The sequence below is a fragment of the Megascapheus bottae genome, chromosome 16, assembly GCF_031878675.1.
Source record: "Megascapheus bottae isolate mThoBot1 chromosome 16, mThoBot2.hap1, whole genome shotgun sequence".
Classification (NCBI taxonomy): Eukaryota; Metazoa; Chordata; class Mammalia; order Rodentia; family Geomyidae; genus Megascapheus; species Megascapheus bottae.
The window spans coordinates 40,360,607-40,385,877 of record NC_143524.1 but is presented as its reverse complement, the minus strand read 5'-3'; the positions used below and the strand labels follow the sequence as shown (position 1 = coordinate 40,385,877).

Below are 25,271 nucleotides of genomic sequence, written 5' to 3'. Positions count from 1 at the left end.
AGCGAGGAAGCGAGCGAGCGACGGGCAGAGGACGAGCTGCATGCAACCGGTGGGAGGCCGTGGCGGCGGGGGCTGGGGCTGGGGTTCCTAGCGTGTGTGGCTGCGGGTCCCCGGCGGCGATCGCGGGCCGCCCGGAGGCGGCGGCTCGGAGCTGGCAGGCGGAGGGTTGTCTCTCGCGCCCGCCTGCCCGGCGCGGTCCGAGGATGCGGGGGGGCGATGCCCGGGGCCAGGGACGCGCTCTGTCACCAGGCGCTGCAGCTGCTGGCCGAGCTCTGTGCCCGCGGGGCCCTGGAACACGACAGCTGCCAAGATTTCATCTACCACCTGCGGGACCGAGCCAGACCTCGGCTCCGCGACCCAGGTGAGTGTCGCTGCGCCGCCGCCGCCGCCACCAGGCGCGAGCCAGGGCCCTGGGATGGGACCCAGGCGGGGTATGGGGGGGGGGGGTGCGCAGAGCCGGGCCTGGGGTGAGAAGGTCGGTGTGGACCGGCGGAGGGCGCGGGGTGACCGCATGGGGAGGGGCAGGGGGGGTCGAGGAGCCGCGCACGGTGGCCCGGTGCCGGAACCAGGCGCGGACCCGCGCGGAGGTTGCTGCGCGAGGCCGAGTCCGGGTGGGCTGGGGGCAGAGAGGAAAGAACCACGCCCGCCACCCGCTCCTGGGTCTCCCAGGCCTCCTGTGGGGCGGGGGCGCCTCCCGAGCTCCCGCCTCAGCCCTTTGCAGGAGCTGCGCCCAGAGCCAGGGGAGGCCGCGGAGGCCTCCGGGGCGGCGGGAAGGAAGAGGAGCCCGGAGGAAACTCCAGGGAAGTTGGGAGTTGAGCATGGCTGGGCGGCCGCTGAATCCCACCGGGACCTGCTCCTCCTCGCTCTCAGCCCCTGCTTCCGCTCCTCCCGGAGGGGTGGGACAGGGTCTGAGGGTGGGGAGGTCCTGGGTAATGGAGCCCGAATCTGTTCCCCGTGGGTCGCGGGACACCGAGGTGACCTGGGCCTGGACTCCCAGCTGGATCCACAGCCAACCAACTCAGCACGCCGCGGTGGGTGGGCTCGCCCGTCCTGGCTCTGCAACTGCGGTTATGGTTATCCCTGATGAAAGTTTCCGAAGCTCCTAACTTTGAAAAGTTCATTTATTTTGGCATCTGACCAATTAGGTTGGAAGAGGGAGTTATCCCGATGTGATTTGGGTTTTCCAAAGACCCCGGGTCTCCCCTGTCCTCTCATTCTGGTTCCCTGGAAGATACATTTCTTTCGAATATTATTTCTCAGAGATGCTTCTCACCTGGCAGAATCATTTTCTCGAATGATCTCTCCACCTAAGTGCTTTGTAGCAACAAAAGAAGGGCATATTGTGGTCAGATTGTTAAAAATGGGACGAGAAAATGGCCTTTGATATTTTCCTGTGTATAAATATTGGCAAGCAGCTATTGCTGGGCAAATTACTCTGTTTGAATTCACCTCATTTTCAGCCAGTCCATTATATAAAAATGCATTTGCCCAAAGGATAAAAGAAGAGAACTATTTAACTGCTGAAGACATTCACACGGGTCCTGACTTAAGTAGTATATTCTTGGTAGATATTTGTGAGGTGTGTGTTGGGGGGAGGGGTGTAAAGAGAGCTGTTAAAAGTTTACTTCTCAGATTTCCTGTATTTTTTTCCCATTGCTTGTGGTTTCATTAGTAAAGTTTATCAAATGGCCACTGATGTTTTGCTTCGAAGGGGGAGAATTAAGTCGAGAAATATTAATCCTAGTGAGTTTTCAGAGGTGTAGCATCCACCTTGTGTATCACTCATGGCTAGACATTAATCACAGGTGTGAAAATGAGCACCAGCTTATCTCAACACCAGGAGGCCCAAGACCATGACCCTAAACTGAGAAGTTGTGTCCTGCATTGTCTACCTACTTTACCCAAAGAAAGCTCTCACTTCCTCTTCTGAGCCAGGCCCTCCAATTTTCCTTCTTATCCTATGGAAGCCATTTCTGGCTTTTCTAGAGAAGGTAGATGAATGGTGCCTGTGCCTGTACTGTGTGTTTAGCGTTTCAAACCCTTTTGGCCAGTGATCTGCCTCTGTGCTTGGGATCCAGGAGCGAGTTTCCATGAACAGTCTTGGAAGAAGAATCACCCAGAATCCTCCTCCTAAGAGGAAATGTTGCTTGGCTGAGAAGCAGAAGTACATAAGAGTCTGCCTTGCTGCTCTTTGAGTTCCAGAACACTGGGCTCCATTTTCTTAAACTAGGGCACTTGGTTCTAGGGTGGCTCCTGACCCTCCAGCTCTTTGGTTTGTGTTTAGGGAGTAGCCTGCTCTGGAGACAGGGGAGGGAGGCTGCAAGAGCAAGGTGAGAGGAAATGAGGCCAAAGATGAGCATGGAAAGTGCACCTTCTCCTTCAGGGCCCTTGTACTCAGGCCTGCTTCCCTCCACTTTCCTCCTTCCTTGCAGTACTCACATTAATTCTTACATCAGACGCATTTATCTCTGTTCCTCTGAAGCTGTTTGCCCAAGCCAAGAGTGGCCTTAATCTCCCAGCCTGAAAAGCTGAGTGGCTGAAGAAGCTGCATTGCACAATACCATGTGAATAGTACTCACCAGCTCTCCTCTGTGAAAAACAGAACAACCCATGGACAGCTGCCCTCACACCAGTACCCAAAGAGTCCTGTCTGTCAATGGGTGACTTCATTTTATGTCAATTTGCATGCCACATTCCCACTTTCTCTAGTCAGGGCCATCCAGTGGTAGCTGTTTTCTCAGGATCCATTAAGATTTTAGTTATAAGATTTCACTTTGAAAGTTGAAAAGCAGATCTAATTCCCAGCAGAATGATACTGTATCTAGGATGGTGGCTCCGTTTTGTTTTTGTGTGGTTTTTTTTTTCAGAGTTGGGGTAAGGCTGATTTGTACACTGGTGTGCTTGAGGCAGGGAAAGAGCAGTGCAAAGGTCCGGAGGTAGGAGTATTAGTGTTATGATTCAGGAAAGAGTAACTTCAAGGGCAGCTGGAGATAGAAAACAATGAGAATTATAATCAGTGGCTGGAAAGGACAGAGGATATAGAGTCTTGGGAATGCCTTTAAAGACTTTGAATTGTACTTTGAGTGAAATACAAATCTTCTATAAGTTGTTAGAGAAGTGACAACACTGAATGCTGTGCTGAGAGAATGCTGTAGATGAGCAAGGATGAGACAGGAAATGTGTTAGGAAGCTACTTGAAACACTGAGAAAGAGGTGAGCATTAAGGATAGATTAGAAACATTGTAATGGACATAGTGAAGAACCCTGGATTATAGACCATATTTAAAGTACAGGAACTTGGGGGCAGGACACAGAGGGGGGAAAAGGTGGATTAAAGAGGATTCTGAGGCCCAGGGAACTTGATCTAGTGGCAGAGTGTTTGCCTAGCATGCATGAGGACCTGGGTTCAATTCCTTGGTACCATATACATAGAAAAAAGCCAGAAGTGGCACTGTGGCCCAAGTGGTAGAGCTCTAGCCTTGAGAAAGCCCAAGGACAGTGCTCAGGCCCTGAGTTCAAGTCCCAGGACTGGACCACACCCCCAAATAAACAACAACAACAAATAAAAGAGGATTCTGAGGCTTTTTGATATGAGCAACTCCATTTACTGAGCAGAGGTTTGGAAAGAGAGGAGAGAGGGAGAGGAGGTTTCTGTTTTGTGAGCATTTGGTTCATACCAAGTGTGTGATACCTCTTTAGGCAGCTAAACTGTCCTGCAGCTGGTGATTATTCTGAGAGGTGGATATCTTCTTGAACATCATCAAGATGTTCAAGAACCTGTGCTCTTACTTTGTAACTGGAGGCGTCACTGCCAGGAGGTTGTAGGGCAACATTTCATGCTAAAAGGTTTTCCTTTGTCGGGAACTAAAAGCTCTATCTTAAACACCTATTCATTGATCTTGAGCGTACTTTTTGCATTAGGAAACAATTAGTCTCATCTCTCTTCTCCATTATATACCGTTAGCTGTGAGGGGTACCAATCAACTTCTCTAGATCTACTGTTTCCACATCTAGAAAAGAGAGAATTGGAGTATACAATTTCTAGTTTTAAAATATATTTTAAGGAGGTCAGGAGTGTGGCCTAGTGGTAGGGTGCTTGCCTAGCACTCACAAAGCCCTGGGTTTGATTCCTCGGTACCACATACACAGAAAAAGCCAGAAGTGGTGCTGTGTGGCTCAAGTGGTAGAGTGCTAGCCTTGAGAAAGCCCAAGAGCAATGTCCAGGCCCTGAGTTCAAGCCCCAGCACTGGCAATATATATATATATATATATATATATATATATATATATACACGCACATATACATATACATATATATACATACATATGTATCTTCTAAATCTTTTCCATGGTAATACTTATGTCTATACTAAGTGCTTTCTTTGATTTGTTTATTCATTCATTTCTTTTTGTGCTCAAACTGGGTCTTGAACTCAGGGCCTCACACTCTTGATTGGCTAATTTTGCTCAAACTAGTACTCTGCAACTTAAGCCGCATCTCCACTTACAAGGCATTTTTTTCTACATTTCATTGAAGATTAGTCTCACAGACTTTTCTGCCCAGTTAATGCTGAACCATGATCCTCAGATCTGAGCCTCTGCACTGGCTAAATTTACAGGTGTGAACCACAGATTGGCTGTAACAAGCACTGTATGTAGCTCACTTCATTGTCCTAACAGCCCTCTAAGACCTGGCTGGTTAGTGCTCCTGTCTTGGTCTAACAGCATCTTGAGGCTTGTTAGACAGGTTGCCAGTCCATCTCAGACCTACTGAAAATGTCTATATATTTACAGGATCCTTAAGAACACTGGGCAGAGTAAAGTTAAAGAAGTGTAACAAAAGTGATTGGTAGACATGAGAAGTAAACTAAACTAAATAAGAGTTGAGTGTAAGTGGGACTAGTTTCTTAGATGGTCATATCACACTTACACTCCTCTCTGCATCTAAAGGACACTGGTTCCAGAATATGGCTCCCCACCTCCGCCATGATACCAAAATCTGAGAATGCTCAGTCATTGATACAGAATGGTGGAGGAGGAACATGCTTCCAAGTCCACCTGAGCAGAAAAGTCCTCAAGACTCCATCTCAAATGAAGCTGAGAATGATAGCACCTTCCTGTCATTCAATGGGAAGCAAAATATGGGAGAATCATGGTCAAAGTGTTTTCACTAATTCTAAGAAGCAAGACCCTCTCTCAAATTAACCGTAGCAAAAGAAGTGTTGGCCCCGAGTTCAAACCCTAGTATCAGAGAGAGAGAGAGACAGAGACAGAGACAGAGACAGAGACAGAGACAGAGACACAGAGAGATCTTTTCCAAATTGTATTTCATTTAAAGATCAGAAAAACCTTGGATCCTTCACTAATGTCACCTTGTATTGAATGGTAAAGAAATCACACAATAGGAGATATATATGTAAAATAATAATCAAATATGGCTTTTAAGGAAAAGTCTTCAAAATGATCATCATGATTAAATACTAGCTTTAATTCAAATTTTCCAAGATGGTCAGAAGAGTACCAGTCTTAAAGCACTGGATATTTATGAATAGATATTGGATTGATTATGCATAATGGGATTAATTGTGTTAATTGCAATCAGGAAATAGAGTCTTCTAAGAAACGAGTGGCATATTGGATACACAATATGTGGAGATCTCATTTGCATTTACTTTAGTGACATTTTAGGTCTTCTTCATAAATATTGTATTTAAACAAGTGTGTTTTTATCTCTGTGGGATTCCTCTACATGGACCAGTTAGTGGTTTAGTCAAGAGGTAATAATTATCAAGGGGTGTGTGTGGGGGGGAACAAAAGCAAACCATGGTAAAGGCATCAGAGGCAGCCCTGTGGCCAGATGCCTCTTTGAGAATAAACAATCAAAAGCACACACTTTTTGATGTGGGCTAGACTCTGAGGGAAGAATTAAGCTGACAGCTAAGAGAAATCATCCTCACATTCTCTCTCATGTACAAAGCACAGGTGACGCTTCCCCTGGAAAAAGCACCTGAGTATATCTGTGTTTGTGTATGCGTGCAGACTTTTCTACAGAGAAAGCTTAGAAATCTCTTCTTCATCAAGCGACTTGAAGGAACTGACAAGTGCCCAGCAAAAGAGTATATGAAAAGAGGGGAAGGGCTAAGTGAGAAGCATGATGGAAGGGCAGTTTCCTATTAAAAGGGTCACTTGTGAACAGAATTTGTGAAGATAATTGATCTTCCTGGTAGCTCTAATTCTGCATCACGATGTTTGAGAAACATTCATTTGGTTGGTTTTAGTAATGACTTACACTAAAGAAAACCTGAAGACTGGGCTTTGCAGATGTGCTTGAAATACTCATTCATACTAGTACCTGTATTTTATTAGAGAAAACACGTCATATCCACGTTAGTAGAATTGTACCTGAAAACTTTTTAAAGGAATTAGTCAGGAAACCAAGGTGACAAAGTAGAATCTGCAGGAGCCAGAACTTGGAGTCAGCATTGGATCCTATGTTTGCTATTTTAGTGATCTTGAACCAATGATTTCACTCTTTATCCATGAAATGGGAAATGAATGTGAAGCAGTACAGTGGCCAGAATCAACACTCCAGGCATGCATGGCATTGTAACTGTGTATTGCTGGCAGTTGTGTCACCTGCCCATGTTTCCTTTCAGTTGTGGTCCATGGGGGAATTACACATGTTTTACCTACCTCTAATCATCTATAGATAACATTTTTCTTCTACCTGATTTTTACAATCATCGGATTTTTTCAGTATTAGTTGATGTCCCTGGTCAGGTCATTTAACGCCTATGTGTTCTTCATTTTTCATCAGTAAAATTGATTACAAGGATGTAGGTTACTAGGTATCTAGATAAAATACAGGATGACAGTTCAATCTAAACTTTAACTAAACAATAACAATGTATACTATTGCATGAGACCTATCTATACAAAGTAGTTGTTTGTTGTTTTCCTGAAACTAGAATTGATCTTGGCTTCTGCTGTACTTACTTGCTAAAACTGGCAATCTTATGTTATGAGTTCCCACATAATGTATGTCAATACTTACTGTAATGCTTAACACATAGTTAATACTCAATAAGCATTAGTCATTTTTACAGGATGGGGTCCTGTTACCAATAATTACTGTCCAGTTATCTTTATTATTGATGTGGTGATTGCTACATCTCTTCCGAGAAACTGGTGTATCTTTTTTTAACTAAACCATTTTTGGAGGCATTTTTAGCTTCTAGATTATTTTTCTGGTATAAATATCTCTGTAATGTCTTGCTTACTTTGGGAAGAATTTTTAAATGTTATCAAAAGTGGGATCAAATTGATTTCAGGTAGATCTATGTCAGTTGCATTTGCCATATATTAGAGTAAATTCACTGTCAATAGGTTGTATAATGGGAAGAAAAGATCGCTAATTCAACCGAGTTTAAATAGTTTCCTGGTTGTTTCTGTTTGTGCTTTATTGTTGTGGGAGTAATTGTTTCAGATACTTATTTTTTATTGTTATTTATTTTTTTTCGGTCGTGGGACTTGAACTCTGGGCCTGGGCATTGTCCCTGAGCTCTTCAGTTCAAGGCTACCACTCTGTCCCTTGAGCCACAGTGCCACTTCCAGTTTTCTAGTGGTTAATTGGAGATAAGAGTCTCATGGACTTTCATGCCTGGGCTGGCTTTGAACCACGATTCTCAGATCACAGCCTCCTGAATAGCTAGAATTATAGGCATGAGCCACTGATGCCCAGCATTCAGTTACTAATATTTATATTTATGTGATTTTTCTGCACATTCCCTCCCATGTGCCAGTTTATTTTTATTTTCTTTTGAGACTCTTGATGTTTTTCTCACCAATTTGCATTAACTGGAATATAAATATTCTATCAAATCAGCTCATAGAATATAGAATGTAAATACTATGTCAAAGAGTACTGTATAGCAAACTCAAATTTCTGGCTATAATCAGTCAATCCTACTGTCTTTTAAATTTTCAAGGATGTGTCAGTAGAGGTTTGTTGAAACTTCATTGTTAAAGGAGATAAGAAAAATTATCTAATTCATTTGCCTCTTTCCCTTATGTTTTCTTTTCTACCCCATCCCATTTTACTGTCCTCCTATGGCAGTTTTTATGTTGGCTGCGCTGACCTGATTAATCTCTTCTAATTAAAATTAACTCGAATTCAAAAACCATTCATTGAATGCCCCTTAAGTGCCATGTGCTAGGTTAGGCTTCAGTAATTCAAAGAAACATTAGACAAGCTTCCTGCCCCTCTGGGATTGAGATAAAATAATAATTGCAATTAAGATACAAGCAGGATGGGAGAGATGTACTGGATACAGTACAGGAAGAGAGGGGAGAAGTAATTAGCTGCCTTTAGTGGGTTTGTAAAGTGGAGTCTGTAGTTGGGTGGCGCAGTTTGACTGGAACTTGGGAGTGGGATGGGAATTCTAGGATACAACATAGGCCAGGTGCAGTGTGGGCTGAGAATTTGGAGATAAGGAAAATCATGGAAATCCTTGTTGGCCACTGTTTGAGTCCATTGAGAACTGAGCTGGGATGCTCTGATGCAGAAAGCTGGAAAGTAGAGTTTTCCATGGTAAGCCCAGAGAATCCATTTTCAGCCCAGTGTCTCAGATATCTGGGTGGGAGAATCTTCATGAGGGCAGCTTTTCCAGTAGCCCTGGGGCCCCATGAGAAATGTGTTCCAGCTGGTGGTGATGATGTCCTCTCAGCCTGTTCGAGCAGAGGTCCTGACAGATTGGAATCACTGAATGGAAGATTACTGAGTTTAGATTCCCAATCATGTCACCCTGTAACTCAAGTATAATTACCTCATATAGTTGTAAAAACTGCCTTCAGCAAGCGTAGACATCTGGTTCAAGCATCTGGGTTCTAGCTATAATTTCTGATGATGCCAAAAGTGACATCTTGCTTCCTTGCCTGGTTATTCAATAATGAAAAAAAATGTGTTCAGTTGCATTGCAATTGGCTTGTCTGTGAACATACACAGTTTATTTCCTCTAGTGTTACAGGGCCAAGGAGAGAGTAAGTATGAGAGACTGCCCAATACCCTACCAAGCCATAAGATGGTTCTTTGATCTTAATACAAGAAGTAATTCTTCAACATAATTGAATCGAATGCTCTTGGCTATGTCACATACTGTTTACTTTTCCTATGCATTCCCCTCCTACATATCTAGTTTGCCTGTCACATTTATGGGACACACCATGCTACCAAACACATTTCAGTGTGTATTAGCTATAGTATTACAGAACCATTGGAGTATTTTAAGCTAAATATTGAGGTAAGCAGATTTATCTCTTAACTAGATTATTCTGGACCCTGGATTGGTGAGATTATAAGTAGGCCTGCTGTTCGTTTTGACATCATATGTTTATTGAGTATCTACTCTGTGCTGGGCTCTGTTTTTGGTCTACTCACAAGTCACTTAATGACAGAAATAGGTTGTGAGAAACACATTGTTAGGCAATTTCATTGTTGTGCATACATTATAAACCCAGATGTGATGTGATAGCCTTGACGGATAAGGCTTGTCCAGGCCTCATACTTGTTAGACAGGCAAGCACAAGGGGCATGGCCTCTTAACTGAGAGATGAGAGTAGATGTATAACATGCTTTTTACAATAAGCATTTAAAAATGTAAGTAGGAGTATCAAAAGTATAAAGGAAAATTACAAAGTGTATGGTAAATACATAAACATAGCAATTTATCACTATTATCAAACGCTGTGTACTGAACAGAACTTTGTGTGCTGTATTTTTGTATAAGTGGCAATGAAGTAGCTTTGTGTATTAATTATTACCAAATATATGGGAGAATGTATTTTTTTATGTTCAGACAGCTAAAATATCCCTAAGCAACAGGAATAATTCAGGTCTTTTATAATTTTATGGGACCGCTACCATTCATATATGTACATATTATTATATATATCATCTATACAATAGATATAGAGATATAGATGTTATATATAGATGGTAGATATAATATAGATGATATATGCATGTGATATATAGCTATACATACAATGCCTGCACAGCTAGATGCAGCACCGTACATACATGTGTATAGTAGTTTGTACAGCAATATTGTACAAACCGAAAATTAAAAAACCGGCCCTCATGGAACTTACATGTTGAAAGGAGGAAGATGAAGTTATATTAGTGATATAAGGGGTAAAATACACATGCATGAGATGGCACAGTGATTATAGAGCCTGAATGAGCCACTGTGGAGAAAATGACTTTACTCAATGTAAGATGGGAAATGAATAAAAAGTTTTAAGCCGAAAGTAGCTAAACACATGACTTAGAAAGAAAACCAATCACTCTGACCAATATATAAAAAACATTTTATCAAGGCACATGCTACACAACTGAAATTCCAGCACTGAGGCTGAGATAGAAGAATGGCTAGTTCAAAGCTAGCCTTGGGTATGTAGTGAGACCTTGTAATAAAGAAGGAAGAAAGGAGGGATGGAGGGATGGGAAGAGAGGGGCAGAGAAGGATAAGGATGGAATTAGTGAGAGGAGGTTTGAGTCTGTTGTGTGGATACAGGTGGGAAATGGTGGCTTTGACCAGAGTTAGATCCAGTGGAAGTGGTCAGAGCTGGCCCAACCTGAACAACTTAAAGGTAGAGCTGGATGGGTGAAGAATGTGAAAAATAGGAATCAAGATCAACTCCAGGATTTTGTTTTGAGCCTATAGGAGAAAATAGAGTTCTAAGACAAGAAGTTCAAGGACAATGATAGGAAGTTCAGAGTTGACTGTGTCAAGTTGGAAATGCTTATAAAATGAGTCAACTTAGGGAAATAGAATATAGAAAGTTGGCTATTTGAGTCTGGAATTTTGGAGAGGTCTAGACTAGAGGTATAAATGTGGGAATTGTTTGCATATAAATGATATTACAATGAGGCTAGCTGAAAGCATGTAGGAGGGCAACATGAAAAGACGTGAGAATATGTCAGGGACTGAGTTCTGGAACTCCCTAATGGGTTGGAGAAAAGTTGAGAAATCACAAAGGAAGGCAGAGATGATGGTGAAAATTCAAGTAAGAATATTAATTAGCTTGGAAGCCAAGCTGAAGAAGGTGCATCAAAAAGGAGAGACCGATCAGCAATATCAGCTGCTGCTGTCCTGCTAAGTGGTTACAGCGTGGGGATGGAAGATATACCAAGGACTGGCTGAGGAGGACCAGCAGATGAAATAGGAAAAAAAATCCAGAATGTGGTATCCTGTATGTGAAGTATTGAGAGGAGGGAATGTAATACATCCAGTAGGTCAAATGAGATCGATAAGGACCCAGAACTGATCACTGGCTGCACCATAGAAATGCATGGGAATCCCTGAAGTGATTTTTGAGGAAAGCCATATTGACAGAAGTCTGATTCGAATCTGTTCAAAAGACAATGAGAGGAGAAACATAAGGGAAAAGAGTAGAAGAAACATCTGTGAGGGGAAAGAGGAAAGGATTCAAAGCATGGCTTTTAGAGGAAAGAGATGCTGGAGAGAAAATAGAAGAAATGATACAGAGGATTGACTTGCTGGAGAGACATGCAGAAGAGTTTTCAAATAGTTCATCCCTTGTCAAGGAGTCAGGGCAGAACATAGCCACAGTTAGGTATATGTGGGAAGAGGATCGCATGAAGTTTGTCTGCTGATTGTTCTTCCACTAGCTGTGGAATAGGAAGTGGCAAGGTTAGAAGCTTGTAAGATAGGTCAGAAGTAACCAAGGCTTGAAACAAGCATGATGATGATGATGATGATGATGATGATGATGATGATGATGGTTATCTAAGGTACTTGGAGAGTGGAGGGAAGTGGAGCATGCTTGCCAGGTGACACAAAAGGCTCCCTAAAAATAGGTGAACATGCATTTCTAGTGAAATTCACTAGCGTGTGTGTGTGTGTGTGTGTGTGTGTGTGTGTGTGTTTGCCAGTCCTGTGCTTGAGCTCAGGGCCTGAGCACTGTCCTTGGACTTTCTCAAGGCTAGAGCTCTACCACTTGAGCCTCAGCACCACTTCTGGCTTTTTTGTATGCATGTGGTACCAAGGAATCGAACCCGGGTCTTCGTGCATGCTAGGCAAGCACTTTAACCACTAGGCCAAACTCCCAGCCCTAGCATGTGTGTTTTATTACTCATACCACATTCATTTGTGTTGGTATTAAGCTATAAGAGAAAGTCACATTTGTGATTAAACATGAGTTATGCATCTGTGTAACAATGGAAGAAGAATGGCAGAATAGATGAGGGTGTACAGCATAAGAGGATGAGAATGACTTGAAGATCGTGGAGCTAAAGAGAGAAAAAGTATGGGACATGGAAAAGGATTGTAGGATTAATGGGACCTAGGCCTTGATGGTGGAATGATGATTGGGATGCAGTGAAGATGAGAGTGACATTTAAAAAAATAACCATGGGGGCCGGGAGTTTGGCCTAATGGTAGAGTGCTTGCCCAGCATGCATGAAGACCTGAATTTGATTCCTCAGTACATAGAAAAAAGCCAGAAGTGATGCTGTGGCTGAAGTGTAGTAGAGCTCTAGCCTTGAGAAAACCCAAGGACAGTGGGCTGAGTTCAAGCCCTAAGACTAGCAAAAAAAAAATAATGATGGTGGAGAAGCTGCAGTTTGTATGACTCAGCTCCAGGACTTGATCAGACTCTGAGGTAGAAGTGAAAGACAAATTACCTAGTGAGAGTACAAAGAACTGAAGGGCTGGTGTTTTTTAAAAGTGTTATCAGGGCCGGGAGTTTGGCCTAGTGGTTAAAGTGCTTGCCTAGCATGCACGAAGACCCGGGTTCAATTCCTTGGTACCACATATATAGAAAAAGCCAGAAGTGGTGCTGAGGCTCAAGTGGTAGAGTTCTAGCCTTGAGAAAGTCCAAGGACAGTGCTCAGGCCCTGAGCTCAAGCCCAGGACTGGCAAAAAAAAAACCAAAAGTGTTATCAGTACATGGATATTGACTTAACCAAGAATGATGAGTGGTTTTAAAGAGGATAGTAAAGAAGGCAGCAAAATGGACTTTTCCAGGAGTGGGGGAAGTTCGTGATTTGAGGAGTGCTTCCTGGCTGCAGGGTAAGTGATGGGATACAGTAGTGATCAAATAATGGGAGGTTCAGGCGGACCAGTTTAACAAAAGCACATGGTACACTTATTAGTTTTTATGCGGTAAGACTAGGTAGAAGTGCAAAAGCAGCATTGTGAGGCAGTGAATACCTTCCAAAGATATTTAGGAGGTAAAATAGTGCAATAATATTCAGTAGGTAAACCTGATTCCCAAACATCTATCAGGGACAGCCATTGTATAATTCATTAGTTTACTACAGGAAATAAGGCATGTCTTATGGGGAAATGATACTGGTTTTTCGACAGGTTAAGTTCCAAGATGTATTTGACAACTGGTGCAGATATCCAGGAAAGTTGATTGGGGTGACCTTGGGAAGAAGTTACTGGCAGTGACCAGGGGAAAACTCCATTGAGCCTAAACTTCCTTAGAGCTCAGAGGTCTTAAGAAGAGAGGTCCTCAGTTCTGGCTGTTCATCAAAACCAATTGGGAAACTTTGGGAGCACAACTTTACTGTCCTGACTGGCTGAATCTGAGTCTGACACCTAAAATATCTGTGTATAGGAATACATTATGTTTCCAGGGTTCCAAAAGATAGGCATTTATTGCCTTTTTGTGCTGGTACTGAGAACGGAACTTAGGACCTGAATGCTATCCCTTCACATTTTCTTTCTTTTGTATTGTTTTGTTTTGTGCTTACAGCTAAAACTTAAACTCCATTTGAGACACAATTCCACTTCTGGCTTTTCTGTGATCAGTGGAGATAAGAGACTCATAGACTTTCCTGCCTAGGATGTTTTTGAGCTGTGACCCTCAGGTCTCAGCCTCCTCAGTAGTTGGGATTACAGATGTAAGCCCTCAGCCCACATCCACGTCCAAAATAACTGTCCAAACGATTTGCACTAAAGTTTTATAAAATATATTAGGTAAAGAAATACAGATCTAAGAAATATATTTACTTTGTATCATTGACACTTTTGTAAACCACAATTGGAGAAACCCTAAGTTCTTGATGGGTACAGCAACTACTAGCACAACTAGTAAATTCTGCAGAAAAGATCACTGTAGGATGCAGTTGCACTGTGTTAGCACTCACTGAAGCCATAGCCACATTACTACTATGCGTCTAATGGGATTATCAGTTGCTCTGTATTTGATATGACCAGCCATGTGGTAGGTAGGCTCTATACAAACTCTAGGTCATGAAGTTACAGAAAAATGCCAGACCTTGGATTCTTAGAGGTATATATCTTGCAAGGTACTAACTTCTTGTCAGAAAAATTTCTAAAATAGAGAAAGAATCTAGGCATAAATGAGAAGGCCACATTAAAAGCACTTTCAACATTTTATTTGGAGAATTCACTTATTTTAAATATACTCATTTGTTTTATTAAAGGTATTTTCAGGTTTTTTTCAAATTATATAATGTCAATTGCTGATAAAGCTGACTCAGAGTTGAAGGTTTCCTGGATTGTTTCGAGGGATTGAGAAACAGGGCTGCCTGCTTTTTCTTAATCTCTTCCACTGTGACGGCTACTTTAGATTTAACATCACTGTAATATCCTGAAATTATAGGTCAGCTTTCTTCTTGGACTTTAAAATCCATTGTGTGTATTGCTTTTAGTTTTAGGGAGCTAAAGTTCATCATGTTGTGGGATCTTATTTCAGAGCATCTACAAAGAGAACTAGAAAGTCCCGCGTTGCTTTTCTCCTTCCATGTATGGTTGCAAAAAAAAAAAATGCATTGATTCTAACACTAGAGTTTAAAGTCCATTTATGTGTGGATTACTGGAGTCTTCTCTGGGGGAGAAATCCAATCCTCACAGGTCCAGTTTGAGCAGATCCTCTGAGCTGACTGATAAAGATTAAAATCACAGCTCTTTCTTGTTTCATTGGGTTTTTTTTTTTTTGGTCCCTTAATTTTTGTACTGTCTTATGCTTCAGCAACTCAATCACAAACATCTTCCAGTTGTCCCAGTTGGCAAAATTTGGAGATTTAAGTTGGGCAGACTCACAAAACTAGAACTCTGTCATAGGCTATGCCTTTATAGTAAGTAGTGGTGCTGGAGGGTTGGTGATCAGGTCCCATAGAACTAGGAATGAGCATCAGATTTGCTCCAGGAAAGGAAGTAGGTAGTAAGGAAGGCAATTGAATTGTTAGAAGAGCATTGTCAGAGTCAGCCCTGTGTTGCCTGTTTCTTTTTATGTCCAGAAAATAGTTCCATTAAATAAATGAGTAAGTACAAAATGTTTGCCTACAGATTTTATGTCGTCCCTGCCATGTCTTTTTCTAAAGCCTCGTTGAGTTAATGTGGTTAATTGAATTAATATTCCTGTAATACTCATATGGAGTGCAAAAGGATATCATTACATGAGATTTGTTTTTATGTTCATAAACAGTACAACAAATAACAAAGATGGCAGCTGTAAATGTTTAATTGATAAAGCAGTTTTTACATGTGTAAAGTCAGGTTTGACAGTTTACAAGTTATACACCTCAGAAACGGAAGAATTCCGTACTTCACTTCCATATAACACACACATACACACACACACACACACACACACACACACACACACACACACATCCAATAGGAAAAGCAAACATGCCAAGGAGACAAGCAATATATAGTTAAATGTTTGATTTGGATATTTATGGCATTTTATATTCACCAAGAAAAAGATTATGTTAAGAATTTTTTTTTGCCAGTCCTGGGCTTGGGCTCAGGGCCTGAGCACTGTCCCTGGATTTTCTCAAGGCTAGGGCTCTACCACTTGAGCCTCAGCACCACTTCTGGCGTTTTGCTATGTATGTGGTACCGAGGAATCGAACCCAGGTCTTCGTGCATGCTAGGCAAGCACTCTACCACTAGGCCAAACTCCCGGCCCGTCTAAAATTGAATTCTTTTAGAGAGCTCTTCAGTAAAAAGAAATACAAAAACTGGAAGCTGAAATTATAGGCACTGAGTGTAGAATGGCAATAAGAGCATTTGTAGAATGCAGGCTGTGGAGTCCAGCCAAGCCTATACTTAGGTGAATATTCCTAACTCTAACTTGTCATTGGAAATAAAATAGAGCAATAATGAAAGTAAACCAAACATTGAATCAAAGGACCTAACCATGGATAAATCAGACCCAGATCCTTTTTTTTGTTTGTTTTTAATTTCCAAAGTTGTTGGGACTGTCATTATAAATCAGTTGTAGAATATTTTCATCACCAGGAAGATTTGTCATGTCCATCCATTGTTCCTTGATCCTTCTCACCTCGAGAGACCGCTAATATAGTTTCTGTCTATATAAATTTACTACTTTTCACATGTGACATTTCATGTAAGTGACATCATAATCTATCAGCTCTTTGTGGCTGAATTCTTTCACTTACAATGCCTTAAATTCCAGCAATATGACAGTATGTATCATTAGATTTTTTCCCTTGTATTATGAATTAATATTCCATTATAGGAATGTACTACATCTTATTTACCAGGGGTATCTATTTACCAGTGTTAACTTATCTAATTACCAGTGTTTGGAGGTTTCAATTTGAAGATATTACTAATATTCCCTCCCTCCCTCCCTTCCTTCCTTCCTTCTTTCCTTCCTTCCTTCCTTATTTCATTCTCAGTACTGGGACTTGAACACAGGACCCGGGCACTTTCTCTTAACTGGAAGGTTGGCACGCTACCATTTGAAAACACCTCCAACTGTTTTTGATTGTTAAATCTCAAGGACTTTACTGCTCAGATGGGATTTGAACCATGATGGTCATATCTCAGTCTCTGGAGTAGCTAGGATGCCAGATGTAAGCCACCTTTTTGAGCTTCCTGTCTGGATATCCCATGCAACCTTATGTTTACATCCCATTGCTCTGGATGTAGTCACATGGCCACTCTTAACCATGAGGAGATTGAACTACAGAGTCTTTCAGCTTGACAAGCTTTCAAATATAACTATCTCATAGTTTGGAAAATTGGGGAGAAAGAAACCAACAGATCCTGAGTGGCAACCACTAGTTTCTGTCATGTTTTTGGTAGGTGAAGTTTTCCTTATCATGACTCCAAAGCTAACAACGATAAATATAAGATTGTCAGATTTTAACAAATGGGTGGGGAGGGCAGGGGTCGAGTGGGGGACAGGAATACATTTATTTGTAAGAAATGTGATTGTGCCCTTTGGAGAGAATAACAATCCATTGCTTCCTCTTTAAATATACAAATGTGCAAAAATTATTGTAGCCTTAGGTGTCCGTTTTTTGTTGTTTTTCTGAGTGCTTTAGTTCTCACCGCTTCAGAGCACATTCTAGCTTCATCTGTTAAATGGTAGCCTGGATTATTAAATGCACAGTGATGGGCTGTTTGACTTTGGACAAACTCAGTGAGATTACCTGAATGCTCAATTAACTGCCATGGTGAGAATCGCTGCTTTCAGATTGATAAGATCAAATCAGTAGCCATTCTCAGTGCAGTGTTTCATCAAGAAGTGAATTAAAGCAAAACTATTAATGGTCATTTTTCTAAATACTAATCACCCAATTCCAATCCCAGAAAATTCTTTGCATATTTTTAGTGTTATTATAGACTGGAATGTTTTTAACTGAGTTCAAGACTTGGGAACACAGGGGAGCGGTACTGTTTTTGGCCAGATTACTTACACAACAATAATTCTTCACAGTTTTCTGTTAATATATCCTGATTTAACAAGCAAGTTGAAGCCAAGTGATTTGGGCTATTTGGTATCCTTGGTAACAGCTCTTACATGATGAATTGAATCAGTTAAAATTAATTTCTTGTGAAAATCTACTTTCCTCAGAGGGTATTGCTTTGATATTTAGATACACAGGAAATATATACACACACACATACACATGTTTACATAGTGTCATCATATGTGGTGAATTTTTATAGATAAAAATCTACAAGGCTTAGTAAATTCAAAAAGAGAAAAAGATGATGATGGAGGGTTGCAAAGGGTGTTGTCTTTAAGGGCTCTGCTTTAAGGGAAGATGTACATAAATGTAGAAACCTGGACTATAATAGCCATGTGTGAGCTTTGTTCATCCAGCTAAGTAGCCTTCTTCCCTTAAATCACCACAAAGATTTTTGTTGTTGTTGGTTTTGCTATTTAAGTTCAGGAAGAGATCAAGAAAATTTTTTTATTTGTTTTTATACACAGTCTAAGTTCATTTTTAATGTAAATTTAGGGAGAATTTTCCTTTTTGTCTTGATAAGTGTCTTGCCTAATAGGGCCACACCTGCTCTAAACCCTGCATTCCTGGGAATTAACACTTGGAAAGTATTGCTAGAATATGAAAAGCCTGGAGCATGAGGTGCTGGCTGGTGCCACAGTTGTTGGGGGTGGGGAGGGTGTTCTGTGGGAAAGAATGAGCAAGAGCTAGTTACTAGTGGTACAGAGGTGTATTCTGAGTAATGTCCTAGGTCTGTAGTGTGCAAACGCTCAGAGGAGCCAGGAAAGAATGGATGCTTCTGGGTTTAGCTCTGCTGACTTAAAAAAAAAAAAGTTCTACTTGTTCTCAGAAGGACAAGAGAGAGGGGGGAGAGAGAAAGAGAAAGGGAGTGGGAGGGAGGGAGGGAGGGATGGAGGGAAGGAGGGAAAGAGAGAGAGAGAGAGAGAGAGAGAGAGAGAGAGAGAGAGAGAGAGAGAGAGAGAGAGAGAGAGAGAGAGAGAGAGAGAGAAAGAGAGGGAGAGGGAGAGGGAGAGAGAGGGGTAAAAGCTGAGTACACAGAGGTAATTCACAGCTTCATATATAGTATTAAATATATTAGATATTTTAAACATAAAATCTGCCTCTGTCCCACATGTAAATTCTTCCTGGTAAAAACATTTAAGGAGACTTCCATCTCAACAAATAAGCCAGGTGTATGGTACACATCTGTAATCTCAATTATGCAGGAGACAGAGATATGAGGATCACTCTGAGGCTAGACCAAGCAAAAAGCATAAAACCCTGTCTCTAGTTAAAAAAAAACCTGCTGTCTGAAAAATAACTGATACAACATAATAAAACAGGCTGGAGGTATAGTTCAAGCAGTAGAGCACTAGGCCTTCAGTTCAAACCTCAGTGAGAGACAGGGAGGGAGAGGAAGAGACAAAGAGAAAAAGAAAGAATGAAGGGAAGAAAAAGAAAGGAAGGAAGTGAAAGTGTAAGAGAAAAAAAGAGCAAAAAGAAAGGAAGAAAGAAGTATTTAGATGGATCTAAAACTTTATTTCCGAAGCCTTTATTTCTGGCTTGTATACCCTTATAAGAATTCTATTGTAAGTCCATTACCTGTTCATCTACATATAACCACCTGTTTATTTGTCAGAGCTTAGCTTCTCTTGCTTCTGGTGAAATTCCCTCACGCCGGTATTTTAGAGTTTGTGGTTCACATTCGTGTTTCTGTAATTCACAGCTATAGATTGTGTATTCTGCTCAGAACTCCTAAGGTCATTTTTTATATGCTATTAGTGTTACCTGAGAATTTGATCAGCGAAATACAGAGAAGTCATACTTTAAGAGGCAAAATTTGGAGTCTTTATTAAAATGCCAGCATCTGCAAGCAGACTCAGGTCCCTCCAAAACTCACAGCCTGGAATGCAGCTAGCACAAAGTTTATATAGACCAAAACTGTATATGGTGTGAAGAATTAAACCTAACAAAAGTGTTCCTCAGGTGAGGAACAAGTAGGGACTTAGAGCAAGGTGCCAAGATGGTGGGGGGGATGGGATGGCATTACTTAGTATCCATTATTGCATTAGTTTTCTTGGTTAGTTTCTCCTCCATCACCTGGGTCCTCATGTCCATGACTTCTCAGTCTTCTCATCCTCCTTGATATGGGTAACTGAACATGATCTTGAACTTCTGGAGCCAACACTCTGTGGAATGGATTGAGGCATGCGAAGTTTCCCCTTACTGAATGTAACAGCTGTCCATAAGTACACCTTTTTTGGAAACTTAGCAGCAGGTCCCCAGTTCTTTTTCCATGGCCGAGCTCAGTCATCATCTAACATCATTTGTTATGTTTTGACTTTCATCACACTCAATCCTCCACACAGGTTTCCGAATAGCTTTTTCAAGTCCATTAGAATGAGAAATGCTAGGTGACCTAGATTTGCCATCCTGGCTCAGTGAAGGCTGATTGGTTAAACTTAGTTCCTAAAAGCCAGAGAGTCTCAGATGCAGCTCACTGGATGGCTTGGCCCCCGCTTCAGTTCTATTCTTTGTCTCCATCATGGCCTCTGATGACTCTCCCTGCCTTGCTAAACTCTGGGCCAGTGTGAGTATTTTCTGCTCTTATACTGCTCATAAGTCACTTACTTGCTGAATTCCCTCTTCCCCACTCTTCTTGAAACTACTGTAGCCCAATTCCCAAAGCCACCCCTCCTGAGAGGCTGCTCCAGCTGCAATCATCAGTGACCTGCTAATTGCTAACTCCAGTGGGCATACTTCAGTTGTTGGAATGCTGTTGCATTTAACATAATGATCACTGTTCTCTATTCCCTCGAATTCTGTGATGCCAAATCCCCTTCTTTTGATTGCCCCTGAATTTCTTCTTTCTACTTGACCCATAGATGGTAATGTTTCTCACTTTGAGTTTGACGCATTTGGTCATTTTCCCCCAAAGGCATTTTCTCCAGTGTCCATTCCAAATGCCAGCCTGGACTGTACAGACCACCCCAAAAAGACTAAGACTAATTTCATGCTCAATATGTTTAAGACTGCAGGCATCCTGTGGCTCTTAACAACACATGATGTTCTGCTTAAATTCTTACATAGCACCTTCTTACTACATGTAGCCTCTCTGCTCAATGAGTACCTTTTAAAAAAAGATCCCTTTCATCTCTTTTCTCTCCCTGACTATTTTTCCTCATGGTGCATTTATCATAATTGAGATTATTCATTGATTGCTCTTCTCCACTGGTGTGCAGGCTCTGTTCATCTTCACTATTATACAAAACCCTGGACTAAGTTCTGATCCCCAGATATTAAGTAAATCATTGTCATGCCCTCAACTCCAGACTGATTTATCTTTATTTTATCTCAGTGGGTAACACCATCCTCAGCCTTAGTCACTCAAATGAGAAAATTAGAGTAATTCTAGAAACTTTCTTTTACCATTACTGCCATCCCTGACTGCCCTTATCCAACAGCAGTAACTCCCGCCACTTTTACTTCCTGATTATTTCTCTTTCTGTCTCCCATCTCCATTCTTATGATTGCAACTGTTTCATGCTACCTCATCTTTCCCTGTATTACAGTAGTACCTAGGGTGCATCTTCCCTGTCTGTGGTCACCCAAATCTACCCTTAGTGCAAGCCAGAGATGTCTTTTCTGGAAAATCAGATAGAAATCTGCTGCTTTTCCTTGTAACTCTTCCATGGTTACAGTCAACTACAGTATCTGTGAGACTGACCAGGCCACAGAATGTGCCATCCTCTGCTTTCTACTATCAATGGAACCTGCTACATAGTTTTGGCCTCAAAATGATCTCTCATTCTAGAGTTAATGCCCTTTTTCTCTCTCTCTTCTGTGTGGTGAACTTTTTCCTAACCAAATGGTAGGAATTAGTTGTTTTTTTTTTTTTTAACAATACGTATTGTGTTAGGCATCTGGGAAAAATTGTTGAACGCACAAATTCTTAAGGATTAGTACATGTTTAGTTGGAAATAATGTTCCTTCCTCTAGAGTACTTGCTGGATTTGAGTTTTCAGTGCAAAAAAGCAATGTTTTTGCTGCAGAACTTTATGATCAACTTGTTTGAAATCACACTCAGAATATTTTCAGTTGAACGATTCTGTCAGCATGGCATGTCAAGATACACTAAGAAAGGCATGGTTCCAATGATGCTAAAGACTTGCTAAAAGCTACATGCTACGTAACTGGCAGATAAAAGTAAGCTTCAAACTGAAGTGATTGTTTAAATCTGTTCACCATTTAAAACCTCTTTTTTTTTTACTGAGTTCTGAGCTTCCGGAAGATTGTCTTGGGGCCACAGTAAGTACTGTGCAGAACCAGTGCAGTAACTCTGATAGCTAGTTCGTGGAAGGCAGTCATTTATCATATTTCACCTGACACTGTTTTGACTTCATTTGGCTCTGTGCTCTCTATTACAGGAATACAATAATATAGGCACAAAACTAGATACAGTTTCATGTAGTAAGATTAAAACTATCCCCCAAAGCCTGAAAATCATAAAAGATGTAGATTCACCCATTCTTACAGCTATTAGCAGGGAAGAGGTATGAGTTTCCAAGTGATTCTTGGAAACTGGTACTGATGAAAACAAATTGGAAGAGTAAGAAGCACTCACACAAATGGGCTTGGCAAATATACAATTAGGAGTTTTCTAAAGGTATTTTCAGGAATGCTGATGGCCAGAATGAATTGATGTTTTGGAAACATATAGAAGATAATCAGAAATATATTACTTTATTTATGTTCACCTGACAAAGAAGTTATCTCCCTGCCTGACAAGAGAGTGTGATAGTTTGGGGACAGCCAAAGAGGCACCAGTGCCAGAAGATATTTTGGGCACATGTCCAGGTCCTCCTGGTAGAAGAGACATGAAATCTATATATTCAAGACAGATCAGTGTCCGTCCTTGGCACAGTCTTAAGCTAACATAGCAGATGGTTTGTGAGCATTTAGAAAACGTATTCCAAGTCTAGCTTACTAAAGACAAATCATAATAAACTTCCCATGCTTCCTTCATTGGTAGTCTCTCTTGACTCAACAAGATTTGTATTGGACTGTATAAGTTAGCCAGTATATCCTCTTAACTCTTTTATAATTGGACTAATAAAACTTCTTTTGTAATTGGTCCCTAGGGTGAAGTGCAAGCTGAAAGGAAAAGCCAAAGGGGCAAAAAGATACCTTTTCAATGGTTGGCTACTTGGAGCCAGAGTTTGCTTTGTGAAAGCAGTGGGAAGCTGGGCTCATTCCTATAATCCTAGCTACTGAGAAGGCTGAGATCGGAGGGTTTCAGTTTGATACCAGCGTAGGGGGGAAAGTCAGTGAAACACTCATCTTCAACTAACCACCAAAAATCCAGAAATGTAGCTGTGGCTCAAGGGGCTGAATACCAGCCTTGAGCACAAAAACTCAAAGACAGTACCTAGACCCTGAGTTCAAGACCGGGGAGGGGTGCCCCCCCCCCCCGCAAAAGGCAGTAGAGAGCTTAGTAATGTGTTATGTTTATATTCGGAATTTCCACACTACTATTACAATTCTCAAATGGAACCAGGAGCCTCCTCCTGCTCTTGGACACAATTGAAGACTTATTTAAAATGCAAATTTACTGAGATTCACTCAGAATCAGAATCTCTATAGGGACAGCCTAAGAATCTACACTTTTAACAAGCTTCCAAGACAATTACCAAGTACACATGTTGTTTCTTAGTTGGCTTCAAAGGTAAGATTATTTCCTGTGAAGAAAATAACCCTGATAGAGATGCATGAGGATTCTTCAGTTGCTTTCTAAGCAGATTCATTTTTTGCATATAATTATGACTCAGAAATTTCTGATCTTCCTCTACATCTAGCTGCCTGGGGTCAAACCCAACCCTGTTGCCATCTGCTAATGCCTCTTATGCTGCAAAAGCAAGGCTGAGAGGCAAATCTTTTGAACACTAAAATAGGAATTATTCATTAAAACCCTGATTTAATGAGCAGTAGGCATATGTAAAGAAACTTAGCTGTGTACAGCTCCAGCCCAGTGGAAAGGTCAATCTTCCCTACCGTGACTGGAGAGAAGACAGTGGCATGCCAAGAAATGTAAAACAACTAACTTCCAAAATAGAAGGCAGATGCAGAAATGTGTGCACACATGTTTATTATAAATACTATGAAGTATGTTCAGGACAATCCATAATAAAACACACATTTCACTCTATTGATTACATTACAGTTGATTCACAGGGAACACCTGCCTTGATTTTCATCAGACTCCTGTATCCATAACAACGTTGGAATGCCAAGTAGCAAAAGATTGTAAGTCCAGCATCCATATGGATTGATAATAGGACAGAACTGAGATGTCAGCTATACAACAGAATTTTACTTATTCACCAATCATGCCAGCAGTTACTTCGTTCAGTGAGATGATAGTTTGTGAAACCTGGAAGAAAATATCCTCAAAATTTTGCACTCTTTCCATGGTCATTCCTACATATCTGACATGCTTTTCCATCTGTGTTATTAAAACTTTCTGTTATTTTTGTAAGCATCACTTTCAGCAGATATTGGCGAAACAATGATGCAATCCTGGATTTGTGATGTTTGCAGTTCTAGTGTAATGCTTCCCACATGGCCATTCAAATTACCAAAACAATCATGTTGAATGCACAACTGGAAGCGGTACATGGTATCACATCATTATCTAATATTTCCACCACAGGTATTATGGGTCCAAAAAACTCTGAAAGCATGACAAATAGTAAAATGAGTAAGAAAGGGATAGTTTGCAGGGGGATGTACATATTATCCGTGTCCCCCCCCAAAGTTAATTATATAATTTTATTTTTAGTAATGGCTATTTTTACCCAGCTTATCAAATTCCTGAAAGCCTAATGGCTTTTAGGAGCTTCTGTGGACTGTCTTTAGCCCATTACTGAACAGAGAAACTGTTCTGAACACAGATATATGATAGGGTTCTGTGTCTGTTTGATGCAGGAGGACAGATGTCATTCATTTTCACATTCACATCAAGATGCAGCTCTTCTAACCCCAAACATAGCAGTAACACACCCTAAGAATCAGAGTGGAAAAGAATCACTAAACAGAGGAGCTCAAATCCAACAGAACAGGTTTCTCCTGTCATGGCTGGAAGATTATTTATGACTCAATCTTTTGCTAGTTCTATGCTTTGCATCAGTAGATATTCTGACATGGAAAAATATCTCTCTTGTTGTTACATGTTATAATGATTTCAGCAAAACTGTTTTTGATGCCTTTATCCTTTCCACAAGCCCTTCTGAATGCAGTGATGTTATGTGATTGTGTCCTTTTTTATTTTGTATTGTTTTGTTTTGTCACTACTGAACTCGGGGCCTTATACTTACTAGGCATGTGCTCTGCCATTTTAATCATATCCTCAACCCTTTTTTGCTTTCATTGTGTGTGTGTGTGTGTGTGTGTGTGTGTGTGTGTGAATACTGTACCACAGGGGATTAAGCCCAGGGTCTCATGCTTA

General features: G+C 41.1%; 1 protein-coding gene across 1 annotated transcript in view; it reads left to right on the top strand.

Annotated features, from left to right (window-relative positions):
- The first annotated feature begins 216 nt into the window (after positions 1-216).
- Positions 217-25,271, top strand: part of Syt9 (synaptotagmin 9) — a 163,739-nt gene continuing 138,684 nt past the window's right edge. The window contains exon 1 of the mRNA XM_090348253.1: positions 217-361. Within this exon, the coding sequence (XP_090204379.1) occupies positions 217-361 (145 nt within the window). The remainder of the gene's footprint in view (positions 362-25,271) is intronic.